This window comes from Pelmatolapia mariae, linkage group LG16_19, assembly GCF_036321145.2.
Source record: "Pelmatolapia mariae isolate MD_Pm_ZW linkage group LG16_19, Pm_UMD_F_2, whole genome shotgun sequence".
Classification (NCBI taxonomy): domain Eukaryota; kingdom Metazoa; phylum Chordata; class Actinopteri; order Cichliformes; family Cichlidae; genus Pelmatolapia; species Pelmatolapia mariae.
Window position 1 is genome coordinate 41128324 of NC_086241.1, and position 13608 is coordinate 41141931.

A 13608-nucleotide genomic window follows, 5' to 3' on the forward strand; every position below is an offset into this window, starting at 1 on the left:
GGAGACTTTTTGATGGGCGGAGCAATGTAATCATGCAAGGACTGATTTGCGCGTTTACAACACAGAAGAAGGCCAAACATGGACGAACTAATTGCCCAAAAAATTATAAAGTTGCCAATTTGGGATTTCTTTGGCTTTAAACCGGATGAAAGAAGTAAACCTAAGGATGTATCCAAAGCGGTGTGCCGCTTGTGCAGACGTATAGTGCGAGCAAAGGACTCAAACATGACTAACTTGCATGAGCATGTACGTGTCCACCATCCAAATGTTGTTTTTTTTAACATGGGCTACTGCCTTTCTTTCTTTCTGTTATAAGTTTGAGTAAATGAATTGCTGCATTTGGGCGCACTCTGAGGAGGGTGCATTTGCTTCGCAGATGAAAGAGGGTGCTGTTAAAACAGCGCTATTATTATTATATCTTTCTGCTGACTGCTTCTATTAGCTCCATCATTATTAGCAAACTTACTCATGGGCAAATAAATAAATAAATCACCCTTGTAAAAATGATCGATGATAGGCTCAGCCTATCGCTGATAGTCTATATATTTGTCCAATCGCCCAACCCTACATAGTATTCACTCACTGTGTCTTTAGGGACTCACTAGCTCATAGCTCATAGCCGACTCGTTTGCAGCTTGGCCTCTTTCCTTCTCATTGTGTCAGATGTTTAGTTATTCCTCGGCTTCACACCCTTGAAAAACCCATAGCTAGCCAGGCCCCTGCAGCTGGAGCAATTCAGTAAAATTATAATTCACGTTGGCAATAATGACACCTGGTTACGTCAATTGTAGGTCACTGAAATTAACCCCATCCTCTTAGAAAAATTACTTAAACATTAATAAAACAAAAACAAAGAAAGAACAATTCCTGTCCTTAACAGCACTAAAGAGTAAAACCGTGAAATGTGGATTATTAAACATTAGGTGTCTCTCTTCCAACTCTCTGTTAGTACATGACTTAATAATTGATTGACCAATATATTTATTCTGTCTTACAGAAACCTGGTTACAGCAGGATGTTTATGTTAGTTTAAATGAGTCAACACCCCTGAGTTACTGAGTTGTTATGAGCATAACAAGTTTAACAGTCTTCCACACCAGCTTATTAATCAGCCAAAGACCCAGACAGAGTTTTAATTCATTTGAAAGTCTGATGCTTAGCCTTGCCCTCCACAGCTGGAAAACTCAAAAATCAGTCTTATTTGTGATCATCTATCGTCTACTTGGGCCTTTCTGTCTTCTTTCTGTCTGATTTCTCAGATTTCTTATCTGATTTAGTGCTCAGCACAGATAAAATAGTTATTGTGGGTGACTTCAACATCCATGTAGATACAAAAAATGACGGCCTCAACGTGGCATTCAATCTATTATTAGCAGAGGAGGCGAAAGTACACCTCTTCTACTTAAGTAGAAGTACAGATACTAGTGTTAATAGTTGAACCAGTACTTAAACTTATTTACTCAAGAAAAAGTAAAGAAGAAGTACAGGCTTTGAAATGTACTTAAAGTAAGAAAGTTTCTACCAGCTTTTTCTGTGCAAACCTAACTGAGCCGTGTGCTATATTAATGCAATAATAAAATAATATTAGAAAATGGGAATACAAACTTTAATATAATTTTTAATTCTAATAGTACTCAGCTTGAATCAGAAAGAAGAAGAAGCAAAATTTTTAAGCTTGATTTTCTTATGCCTACATTACAGAGTGTGACTGCCTCTAAACAGGAAAATGAGCACAGTCAGGAGTTAAAGTGGGATTCAGCTGGTGAGGGAACCCTAAAATCAGCTGTAGTAGCATAGTGTGGGGAAGAATCACAACTCACAAAAATTTTTATTGAGAGCTCTGTTAGAGTTTCTTGGTCTACAGGCTGTGATCAGCTGATCTGGGCTACTGCTGTCACACACTGCTCCTTGTGGATTTGCACAACTGAATTCAGAAAGATGTAAGCAGACATTTCATGAGTTGTCCTGGCTGATTTCCATCCTTTTCATTGACAGTATACTGTATTTTTCTAGATGGTATGTAGTTGGTATGAAGGTGGAATTCAGTCAATGAATCTCAGCATCATCAGCATCACATTAATCTCTGCTACACTCGATGTAACCTAACTCCCACCATGGCCACAGCCACTGTGTATCAGTCACACACTGTTCTTGAATTTAAATGCATCACAGTACACCAAACTAACCTAAAGAATATTTTCATGCAGTCTTTAAATACCACAGTTAGTCTACCGCTAACGTTTAATTTACAGCATGTTTCATAATATGAAAAAACATGTTACGTGCACAGACCTCTGATTTGAAAACATAAGGACTTGCATGTAAGCTTTAAATTTCCAGTTTATCAAACCCCACTGAGCAGTCGTTACCTTTCAATCTAACCTCTTCTTCCTCTCCTGTCCTGTCTTTCTTATCTTTCTCCATCTCTGAGTGAACGTAGCTCTCTTTCTTTTCTCTCCCTGTCAAATACAGCAGCTGGACCTTTGGCTGCAACACACTGTGAGACAAACTCTGCACAAGCAGTTTTTGTGTTTGCTGATTTTTGTTGAGCTGATAGAAATGTTGCATTTCAAATTACCTGACACTTAAAAAAAATCACTCCCTTTAAGTCTCCTCCTCTTCTGTAGGGCTGGCTAGGTGCCATAGTACCGCAACTGCAACTTACGGACACCTGCTGTTGTTCTGGTGTCGTGCAAAAAAACAAAACAAACAAACAATCAAAGTAAACGAGCAACTTTAAACCCTAACTATTGCACACGCCACCTCTTTTTATGTGACATCTCTTTTAGATGTTTTCTGGCAAAGTCTAATCTGGCCTTTCTGTGCTTGTGTGTAACCGGTGATTTGTACCTTGTTGTAAACCCTTGTTATGTACATTTACATCATGAAGACAACTTTTGATTCTTACAAGCATCCTGAGTTGGCCTTCGGAGGTTTTGTCTTAAACAAGTAAAGAATTCTGCAGTAGTTGTTTTTTGTGGTCTTTCAGGCTTTTTGCCTGTGCTGAGAAATCAACTTCAGACCTTCCATCTACTTAAGCAAAATGTTTTATGGAATAATGAGGGAACACACTGCTTGACAGCAGAGGTGGCAAAAGTACAGACATTCTGTACTTAAGTAGAAGTGGAGATACTGTGTTCAGGAGCTCTGAACATACTGGGACTGTATATGGCAATGACTGCAGTTCCTGAACTTTTAATGCAGCACTTTTGTTAAAGCCCTTTAAATTAAAGCTGAAAGTCTGCACTTCAATCACATCTTGACTGTTTGAATTAAATACCACTGTGGAGGTGTAGAGAGGCAAAGTTACAAAGATTAAAGTTGCTGATCTGACTTTGTTATGTCCTAGTTGAACATAATGTACAGTACTTGTCACACACTGCTGTTTGAAGCTGTGTTAAAACAATGCAGATGTCTAGCATGTATGTGTTGAACCTCTGTATTTTCAGTTTAATTGTTAGACCTTCATGGTTTGTGATTGTTCATATGCGGCCAAAAGCCCCTTGATATGCATAAATGCCCTCATGGCTGGATTAGGAACCCTTTATTGACTTACAATGTTAGGGTATGTGATGCAGGAGGAGGATAAAACATGCTGGTCAAAATTCATATATGGCTCTCAGATGGTTTCCTGAAATAACCAGCAAACAAATAAATAAATGTAGCAAATAAGCGAGAAGCTAAATAACATCCAGTTTCAGAAAGCTAAAAATTTCTTTTTAAAGGCAACAAACTTTGACAGCAGCCTGTCTAGTTATAGAAACAAATGTGCTTTGTTAGACTTATCACTTTTAATTAAAAACGTATTAAATAGGACTTACTGAAACAATGGACCTGACACAAATTGTCTCTTTTTACCTTAAAAACAGTCGCATAGAGTGGGTGTGGCTGCACTGGAGTGAGTACCTGAAGGCCTACGAAGAGTTTGAGCTGTGGTTGACAAAGCAGCAACGAAGCCATGATGTCGAGCTAGAAGCACAGCTGGGAGTGAAAGAGAAGCTTTGGCAGGTCGATCAGCAGAGGGTGGTGGTGAGTGATATCAAAGGCCAGGCGGTGCTACTGGAGAGGCTGCTAGATGAGGCAGCTGCACTGCATAACAGAACCCAGGACCCCAGTGTGGATCCTCAGGCCCAGGAGAGACTGCAGGAAGCGTACAATCATGTCAGAGACAGAGCTGAGGTGAGGCACTTATTTGACCTGGTTCTTCTGAAAAGTGTAAGGTGGCTGCTCTGTAGGCAAAGTTCAGAAGTCACAGTGCAGTTTGTCTTTGAGTCTTTTTTTTTTCTTTTTTAAAACCATTTCCTTTCTTGACTGTTAGTTTGGACCAGGAAGCAGAGTCGTAGTCTTACTGAGCTTCAGCTCCCAAACCAACAAAAAAAACAAACCAAAAATCTGCAAAACATGATTTCAATTTTTTTTTTAAAACGCAGAAAGAACAGTGTAGTATCCACAACTGCACAAAAGAGTAAACAAATGAAATGTGGATTATTAAACATTAGGTGTCTGTCACTAATAATAATTGACCAAAAAAATCGAGTTATTCTGCCTTATAGAAACTTGGTTACAGGAGGATGATTATGTCAGTTTAAATGAATCAACACCCCAGAGTCATAATAATTGTCATAATCTTCAAAGCTCAGGCTGAGGAGTGGGTTTGGACTGATGGACAGAGCTGATTTAGTAGCATGCCTACACTATGTTAAACAATTGTTTTAATGTTGTGGTTGATTGGTGGACGTAAAAGTAAAGCATCCAGTGCAGTCCAGTTCCTCTGCAACAGGAAGCATGGAGCTTGAGAAAAACCTACAGATGTAGTCGTACTGAGCTGAAATGAAGACAACCACTTCACGCACAAGTTCAAACACCTACACACAGACTACTGGTGGGTCAAATAGGTAGTCAAATATTTGAAATATTCTCAAGGGATATGACTGGGTGAAGGGTGCAGTCTGGTTAGCCGTATGGATGGATATGTCAATGAAAATATGTGGTGATATTTATTCTGTGCACCTGTAATCTGATCCAGGGACTGCAAGTTTACTGACTGAATAATTTACCTTACTAGTGAAGACAACGTTGGATTAGTCAGTAAGAGCAAACACATGCAGGCTGTTGTGCTGTTCCCTGAGTCACACAGTGGGACTATTCTTCCTCTTTCCTTTTTCAAATAGCTCTTTAAAATGTCAGTCGCATTTTTCCACACACTGCTTTTATAAGCTGAACAGATCAGTCTGCTTGCAGTGCTGTATTTTTAACTACAAATGGGAAACGTCTGATTTAAATAAAACTTGTTTTTTTTAATGAGATTATATTCCCTGGAAGCTTCTCTTACTTGGAAGCGCTTGTTAGTATTTTTCTTGTCTTTTGTATTTCAGCAGAAGGTCTCGCAGAAGAATACAAATTCATATTCAGGTTTCTCACTCAGACATCCAAATGTGGTTTAAGATGTGTTCTGAAAGATGTTCATTTGTTTTGAACAGTGCAATGCTAAAAATTACCAAGAGATATTTCCCGCTGTGCTAGGAACGTCTTTCACTGCTTCAGAAGATCTGCGAGGAACACCAGACGTACCAAGGTTGTGTTCAGAGGTTCCAGTCCTGGCTGCTGTCAAAAACCAAGGAACTGACTGAAGTGATGGGGAGGAATGACACAGCTGAGGAAAAGCTCAAAGCATTAAAAGTGAGACCCTGAAACTGAACTGATTTCCTGACTGATAGTCTGTATTGCTTTAAGTAGCAGAAAACGTAGAACATGGTGATTCTAGACTGTGTATACATTTTCTCAGCCGTTTAACAAACACATGCATTTGCTGAACAATTTCAGTCCCTTTTCCTACCTGGAAATTACATGAGCCCTGGATGGTTGGATCACAGGTACACGGTTGCAAGTATTTCTCTCCAAACCTACCAGTGTGACCAAATCTTACTAACTTCTTTACATATGTGTTACGTCCCCACTTGAAAGCTAGGCGAAGAGGGTGGGGGACAGTAACAGTTGGATCCGGGTTGAAATGAAAAGAACGCCAGGCAGAGGTATTTAATACAAAATAAATCTTTATTATAATCAATTAACTCAATAATCAGATAAATGGTAACAACAGAAAGAGACAGCACCGCTGCTTTAATGATGATTCAGACAGGTCCACCCAAAGAGAATGGTGACCACTTCAACAAAGAAAACAACTATAAGGCTAAAACAGAAAAAGACAGCAACGCTGCTATTAACAATAACCAGGCAGCTAAACAAAGTAATGGAGGCCGCCGTCACCTAAGCAAAACCACTGCCCAGTTGAGCTACTCACAACAAGCCACGCACGGTGGGGCTGGTCACACACACACAGCAGGCCTTTTCCACACCTAGGCTGGAAACACACACTGACCAACACAGAGGAAAATCCACCAGAAGCCTCTCCCACCTCCACACTGCTCTCCTCCAGCTTATATCACCTCTGAGGGTAATTGGTGGTCAACGAGGGCAGATGAGCAGCAGGTGTGTTCTAAAGGAGAAGGCAGGGGCAGAGAGAGACAAGGGGAGGGGCAAGAAAGAAGGAGGAGGAGAGGGAGAAGACAACACCACGCCCACACACTCCCACAGCCTCACAGGATGTAACATTCCCCCCACCTTATATTCACACTATACAAACCACAGAATAAACTCATCACTATGCGCTGCGTGAGAGTGCATCAGCCACCAGGTTTTCACTCCCTTTCTTGTGTTGGATAACCAGATCATAATCTTGCACCAGCAGTGCCCAGCGCATTTGTTTATTTTGTTTATTTATAAGGAACCCCATTAGCTTCCACAACAGTGGTTGCTAATCTTCCTGGGGCCCAAACCATCAAATACAAAGATAAAATGTTACACAATGAGTTGCATTAGCCGCTGGTTGTGGTTGTACATACGTTGGAGGAATGTAAGGGGATTGTGATCGGTATACACCGTTACTGGAAAGGAGCTGGAGCCCACATACACAGTGAAGTGCTGCAAGGCCATCAGCAGCGCTAGGGCTTCCTTCTCTATGGTGGAGTAGTTTAGCTGATGGCGCTTGAACTTTACAGAATAGTAGCAGACTGGGTGACACACACCCTCTGCGTCGTCCTGTAACAGCACCGCACCAGCTCCGGTGGCACTGGCGTCAACTTCCAGTTTGAAAGGCTGAGAGAAGTTGGGGGCTGCCAAGACCGGGGCACTGCAAAGGAGAGATTTTGCAGACTCGAATGCATGCTTGCATTCCCCTGACCACCCAAAAGGGATTTTGGGGCTACATAGCTTTGTCAAAGGGGCCACAACTACCGCAAAGTTCTTGCAAAAACAGCGATAGTATCCAGTCATGCCCAAGAACCGCTTCAGCTCCCGCCTAGTGGTTGGGGCCGGGTAGCTGAGGACAGCCTCGACTTTCGCCTCCACCGGGCGAACCTGCCCAAAACCCACCTGCTTTCCCAGGTACGTGACTGTCGCTTTGGCAAACTCGCACTTAGCGAGATTTAGAGTTAACGAGGCGTCGGCCAATCGCTGAAACACTGCTTGTAGGGTGGCCACATGCTCTTCCCACGTGTCCGTGTATATCACTACATCATCCAAGTACACATTACACCGAGGCACATCCCCCAACACCAGCTGCATTAAACGCTGAAAAGTGGCCGGAGCATTTTTCATGCCAAACGCCATCACGGTGTACTGCATGAAATGGTCGGGTGTGACAAATGCAGAAATGTCGGAGGCTCTGGGGGTCAGAGGCACCTGCCAATACCCTTTAAGAAGGTCCAGTTTGGAAATGTATTTGGCAGGACCTATATTGTCAATGCAATCCTCCATACGAGGAAGTGTTGAATGAATTCTTGGTAGACTTTTAATTTGAAACATTTGTCTGACATAAGCGAGGTGATCTAATATTTCTGGGGCTCTAAAATCAGAAACCTTTTCTGATTTAAATTTGGCTGACCTCACATTCAGGATTGTGTTCTTGTGCACGTCTAGAGCAATTCTGCTGCTATGTTTACCTTAGATTAGAGGTAACTTAGATTAGATTTTAGATTGTTGTTCCAGATGAGAGCTGGGTTGCTGGTTGAATCACTCTGTAAAATTAGGCTTTTACAGAATGATTCAAAGTTTCTGGACTGAAAAAGGTCAAGAGGTGCACATTTTTGAATGTGAGGTCTGAAAAATTGAGTTACCTTGGTAGGTTGTTGTATATCTTTGCACCAGCCATCATGTAATGTTTCGTCTCTTACCTTTTTCAGGCTCTGGATGACAGTGTGGCCTGTGAGGAGAAGGCCCTGCTGGATATTGAAGGTATGGTGGAAAGCCTCAGGCCCAACACCTCTCCTGCGGGAGTGGAGGAAGTGGTTGAAGAGGCAGAGGAACTGAGGCTGGGCTGGCAGAGACTGAGGGAGGGTCTTTGCAAGGCAGATGAAGGCCTCCGCTCCAGCCTGGATACTCACAGTCAGTACATGACCCGGTGCCAGCGGCTGGGAGACGATATCGGCCGCCTCAGAGAGCTGCTCAAAGGGCTGGACCAGGAACTGGAGGTGACCCAGGACTGCAGGGATCACATTGACCACACTGAAGAGCAAATGGTTGGCCAGTGGACAAAATACACGGTAGGGTTATTAACCATATCAGCAGTGTTACAGTGGAAAGGGCAGTGGAGATGTAGATAAATACATGAAAGTCCTACCTCTCCTTTTCCTGCCGTTTCTGTAACCAAGTTACTGTGGTTCTTTTAATGTGCTAATGATCGATTTGTATACTGTCTGGGACGTCCTGATGTTAACAATAAAAGAAAGCTCAGTTTAGGTTCCAGTTTAAGTGGCCAGTGTATGATTGAGGGTAACAAATGTTGCACAGAGCAGTGTACAAACCTACAAATTGGGTCATAAAAAATGAAAAATGTGTTTATGTTACATACATATTCAGTTATAATTGCCATGTTTATGGTTAGCTGCCTCATTGTTAGCTTTTGCTTTATATCCCAGACTTTGAGTAGGTCAGAGGGTACATTAACAGCCATCCAAGTATATCTGATGAATCACTTCAGGCTGTTTTTGTTTTTATTTTGTTGTACCTGTCTGAGAGAACAGTATCATTCTGAAACAGACAGTCACTGCTTACCAACTAGCTGTAACTTAGCCCCTACCTTGCGTCTTGTGTTTTAACTGGCCAGGTTGCTGTTGTTGTGGTCCCTTTTACTATTCAGCTGCTTTTCCAGAAAGAATCTCAGATGCACTCCAACTCTGCTTTATACTGGAGTTAGTATTTCTGTTAACCTGTTCGTTCTCTTACCTCTTAACCTCAAGAAAACAATTCATGTCTGCGTTTCATCCAGGCTTTATTATTGCAAAAGGCATTTTTAAGGCACTAAATGGATTAGCACCTTTCTGAACTTTTAAATAAGTAAACTAAGAACAGAACTTTAACTTCAGCTGGTCAGATGCTTCTGGTTGTTCCGAGAAGCAGACTAAACCAAAGGCTAAATCACATCTAGTTGTAGTTTTTAGTTTAGTCTTAGTTAACTATAGTTAATTATAATATCTTTGCTGAAAGTTGTCATTTGTCAACATTTTGTTAAAGAAAGTAACACCAGAGTTTAACTGGTTCTTTGTTTGAATGTGCCTTTACTCCCAAAGCCTTTACTCCCAAAGTGTCATGATAGTTAGTCTGATAGTTTTTTGTGGGTTTTTTTGTTTTTTTTTGTAGTCCTGGACACAAACAACATGTTTCCAAACAGTACATTGCAAATTTTATTTTATAGACAAGTTTCTCTTTTCACTTAATTTCTTGCCATTTCGAGGTATTCTCCACTTTCTGATATGTTTGTTTGTTTTTTAACTTCTTTGGTCATTGGGATTCTGCTTAACTGGATTCTTTAACTTAGGCTGCATCACTTGAGGGCAGACACCGGATTCCTCAGAGAGGTGTGTCAGTCACATTATTAGTTCTATCTGCGTTCCTAGAGACGTAGCCAGATTTATTTTTTGCAGACGAGCTCTGTACCTGTGGAGTGGCTTCTGTTAGGTGTGTCTGGAATGCCAGACGATCTGGTGTATTCATCTGTATAATCGTCTCACCTTGAAGCAATCTTATCAGGGTGAGCTAGAGACTATCCTAGCTACCATAGGGCCAGAGGCAGGGTACACCCTGGACTGGTCGTCAGTCTGTCGCAGGGCTAACACAGAGAGAAAGACACTCACACTTATAAGCAATTTAGAATGACCAATTAACCTAACCTCACTAACTGCATATCTTTGGACTGTGGGAGGAAGCTGGAGTACCTGGAGAGAACCCACGCAAACTCCACACAAAAAAGCTCCAGCCTCTGGTGGAGTCAAACTCAGGACCTTCTTGCTGTGAGGCAGCAGTGTGCACCACCGTGTTGCCTATCTAGTTAAAGATGTAAAATTAATCGTAATACCCCATGTTTATCTGCCTGGTAGATATGTTTTTCTCGCTGTGGTAATGGATAAAAATATGAAATACTCAGAATACTAGCCTCCAGTGACATTAAAGACAGTAATAGTGTGAACGTGGTGCCTGTATTTTTTTTCTTAAGGTCGGGAGAAAAGATAGTAGGATCAAGTTCATTCCCAGACTCGGGGGAAGGGTGGCAGTCAAGGAGCCATACTTGAGTTAGGGGACTGGTACAAAATCACAGGTATGCCAAATTATATGAAAACTGCATTGAAAATCCATGGTAATAGACCCCGAGATACTTAAACTCCTCCATTTGGGGCAGGAACTCGCCCCCGACCCAGAGTGGGCACTCCACCCTTTTCCGGCTGAGAACCATGGCCTCAGATTTGCCCCTCTGCGAATCGCTACCTTATCGTGGTGGAGGGGTTTGTGTGTCACAGGGATCCCAGGAGCTATGTTGTCCAGGGGCTTCTGCCCCCTGGTATGGTCTCCCATGGCAAATTGGTCCTGGGTGAGGGACCAGACAAACAGCGATTCAGAAGACCCTTATGAGAAAACCATCGAGGGAACAGTTCATCCAGCCCAGGATAGGGTTACCGGGGCCCCGCCCTGGAGCCAGGCCCAGAGATGGTACCCAAGGGTGAGCGTCTGGTAGCCGACCCTTAGTCCAAGGGGCCCGGCCGGGCAGAGCCCGAAAAGGGGACATGGGCCCATCCTCCTGCAGGCCACCACCTGCAGGCGCCATAGGGATAGGGTGCATTGTGTGTCGGACGGCGGGCAGGAGTGGAGGCCCTGGTGGACTGATCCCTGGCTGCCAAGACTGGAAATTGTGATGTTAGTTGGACATCTTTGTAAAATTGATGAAATTATAAATGCAAAAAAGTACCACAAGATCTTCATCAACCATGGCATCTGAATAGTGTCTAATTGGCAGGACTTTATTGTTGAGCATGACTGTGATCCCAAACACAGCAACAAAGAAGAGCTTTGAATGTTGAATAACATCCTGGAGTAATTTTTTGGTGTGTTTTTCAGCAACTGTCACACATGCTTCCTGAGCAAACTCAGCCCGTTCTTTTTTAGCAAATCTCTCACGCTGCTCCAGAGTTGATGGTCTTCTGGCATGGGCCTTGGACTTTATTATGGAGGTATTATGTATGCTGCATCCCCTCAGCATAATACTCCTTCCACTGTGGAGGGAGTATTAAAGTGTTGTTTGGGTTGCATCCTCTTCTTTCTTCATCCAAACGTAAACAGTGCCTCTTTGTCCAGTTCTAGTTTAGTCTCATCTGACCAAAGGATGCTTCCAGTATGCATAATCTTTCTCCAGGTTGTTCTAAGCATACTTCAGTCTGTTTTGAAAGTGTCTCTTCTGCAGAAGTGGAATTTTTCTTAGTTTGCAGCCTTGGAGTCCATTCCTGTGCAATGCTCTAGGGGTTGTTTTCGTTGATATTACAATTCCCAACTTGGCTAGGTCATTTACTCATGTTAAGGTCTGTATACATGTCTCTGATTACTTTTGTTTCTTGCATCTTACCTCTGCCAGGCTTGTTCTGCACTCTGTGGTTTTCTTTGAATTTCTTGATGATAATTCTCACTCCATTTTTGACCCTTGGAAATGCTGTGTTACTTTTGTGTATCCACAGAGATATAAAGAAATGAGAATGAGTCAAAGCCTTTACATAAGTGCTGTTTATTGAACCATATTGCCTGTGTGACACCACACTAGGGACAAGAGTTGAAAGTCAAGAGCAACTGCTCGACAATGCAAACACATGCAGCGATCTCTAGAGTTTTCACAGAATGGTCTTTAAAAGAGAAAATATCCAGTAAGTGGCTGTTCTCTGGGTGAAAACGTCTTGTTGACTTCAGACAAGAATCGCTAGAATGCTTGAAGGCAGTAGAAAACAGCACATCCAACCTTCAGGCAGATAGGCTACAGCTGTAGAAGACCACACCAGCTGCAACCCCTGTCATCTAAGAACAAGAGGCTGAAGCTACAGTTCACACAGGCTCACCAATATTAGACAGTAAAATATTGGGTAGTCTCATTAAGCTCTAAATCTGCTACAACATTCAGATGGTAGGGTCAAAATTTGGTGTAAACAACATGAAACCGTTAATGTATCCTGCCTTGTATCAGTAATTCAGGGTACTCAGTCTGTAAGTTGTATGTTTTTAGTATTTTGTATTTCAGCTAGGAGTTAGAACTAGGAAGATGATGGCCTTTAATTAACCCCGGAACTGATTAGAGTGCAGGATTATATAATAGCTCAGTGAGTGTTGGGGTTCAGTTAGTTTTTGTGTGAGTTGCTACTTGTACTCCCCTTGTACTGTTTATATTCTGTTGTGTGTTTCAGGGTGTGAGGAATACTTTAGCAGGGGAAGAATCCCAGGTGGAACTGCTCAAGGCTCAGCTCAGGGAGCTCTTCAGGTTCTCAGAGGACTCGCGTCACCTTTCTTATGATGTCTTGGCTGTTGTTAAAGAACATCAAAGGTATGCGCTAGGGAGCTTGTGTTTGTGTTTGTGTGGGAGTTTTTTTAAACTCCAAAACAAAACAAAAAATATCGTAACCAGAACAAGCCATAAATTTGTGGATCATAAGGCCCCACAATGACTAATCATTTAGTAAAATTAATCATTTTACTTTCCTTAGATTACTGTTGTTATCTAAATGAGAATGTTAAAAGTGAAAATGTATGCGCTATAATAAATCTTCTGTTGAAAATATAATATAATAATCTGAAGAATGCTTGCATACACTTTATAAATGCAGGTATGTTACATTATAAATGCTGTGTTTAGTTATACAGTGGAACCCCGACTTACGAAATTAATTCGTTCCCGAGGGTCTTTGGTAAGTCAAAATTTTCATAAGTCGAAGCACCTTTTTCCATCGCCTTTTGAGTGAGGTGATGCTGGCTGAAGACGAAGTTCTTGGTGGATGAAGAGGTGGTGGAGATTGAAGAAAGCATACGTATACATGCATACTTTTAATGTAATTTTTTAAAATTTTCTATTTTATCTATTTCGTTACGCGGGCATTTTGCCGTACCACGGGCAGAAATATTGCCGTTAAGTGCCTTCATAACTTGAATTTTTCGTTAAATGGGGTCTTCGTAAGCCGGGGTTCAACTTTGCTGAGGTACAGAAACACATAGCAGCCTATTTAGAAAAAAAAAACAGACCAGTGAAAT

General features: G+C 41.9%; 1 protein-coding gene across 4 annotated transcripts in view; it reads left to right on the forward strand.

Moving 5' to 3' along the window:
• syne3 (spectrin repeat containing, nuclear envelope family member 3) overlaps window positions 1-13608 on the forward strand; it is a 62213-nt gene that overhangs the window by 11095 nt on the left and 37510 nt on the right. For all 4 annotated transcript variants that reach the window (XM_063497848.1, XM_063497850.1, XM_063497852.1 and 1 more), the window contains exons 4-7: window positions 3870-4179; window positions 5524-5679; window positions 8241-8600; window positions 12771-12907. In XM_063497848.1, coding sequence (XP_063353918.1) covers window positions 3870-4179; window positions 5524-5679; window positions 8241-8600; window positions 12771-12907 — 963 coding nt within the window. The remainder of the gene's footprint in view (window positions 1-3869; window positions 4180-5523; window positions 5680-8240; window positions 8601-12770; window positions 12908-13608) is intronic.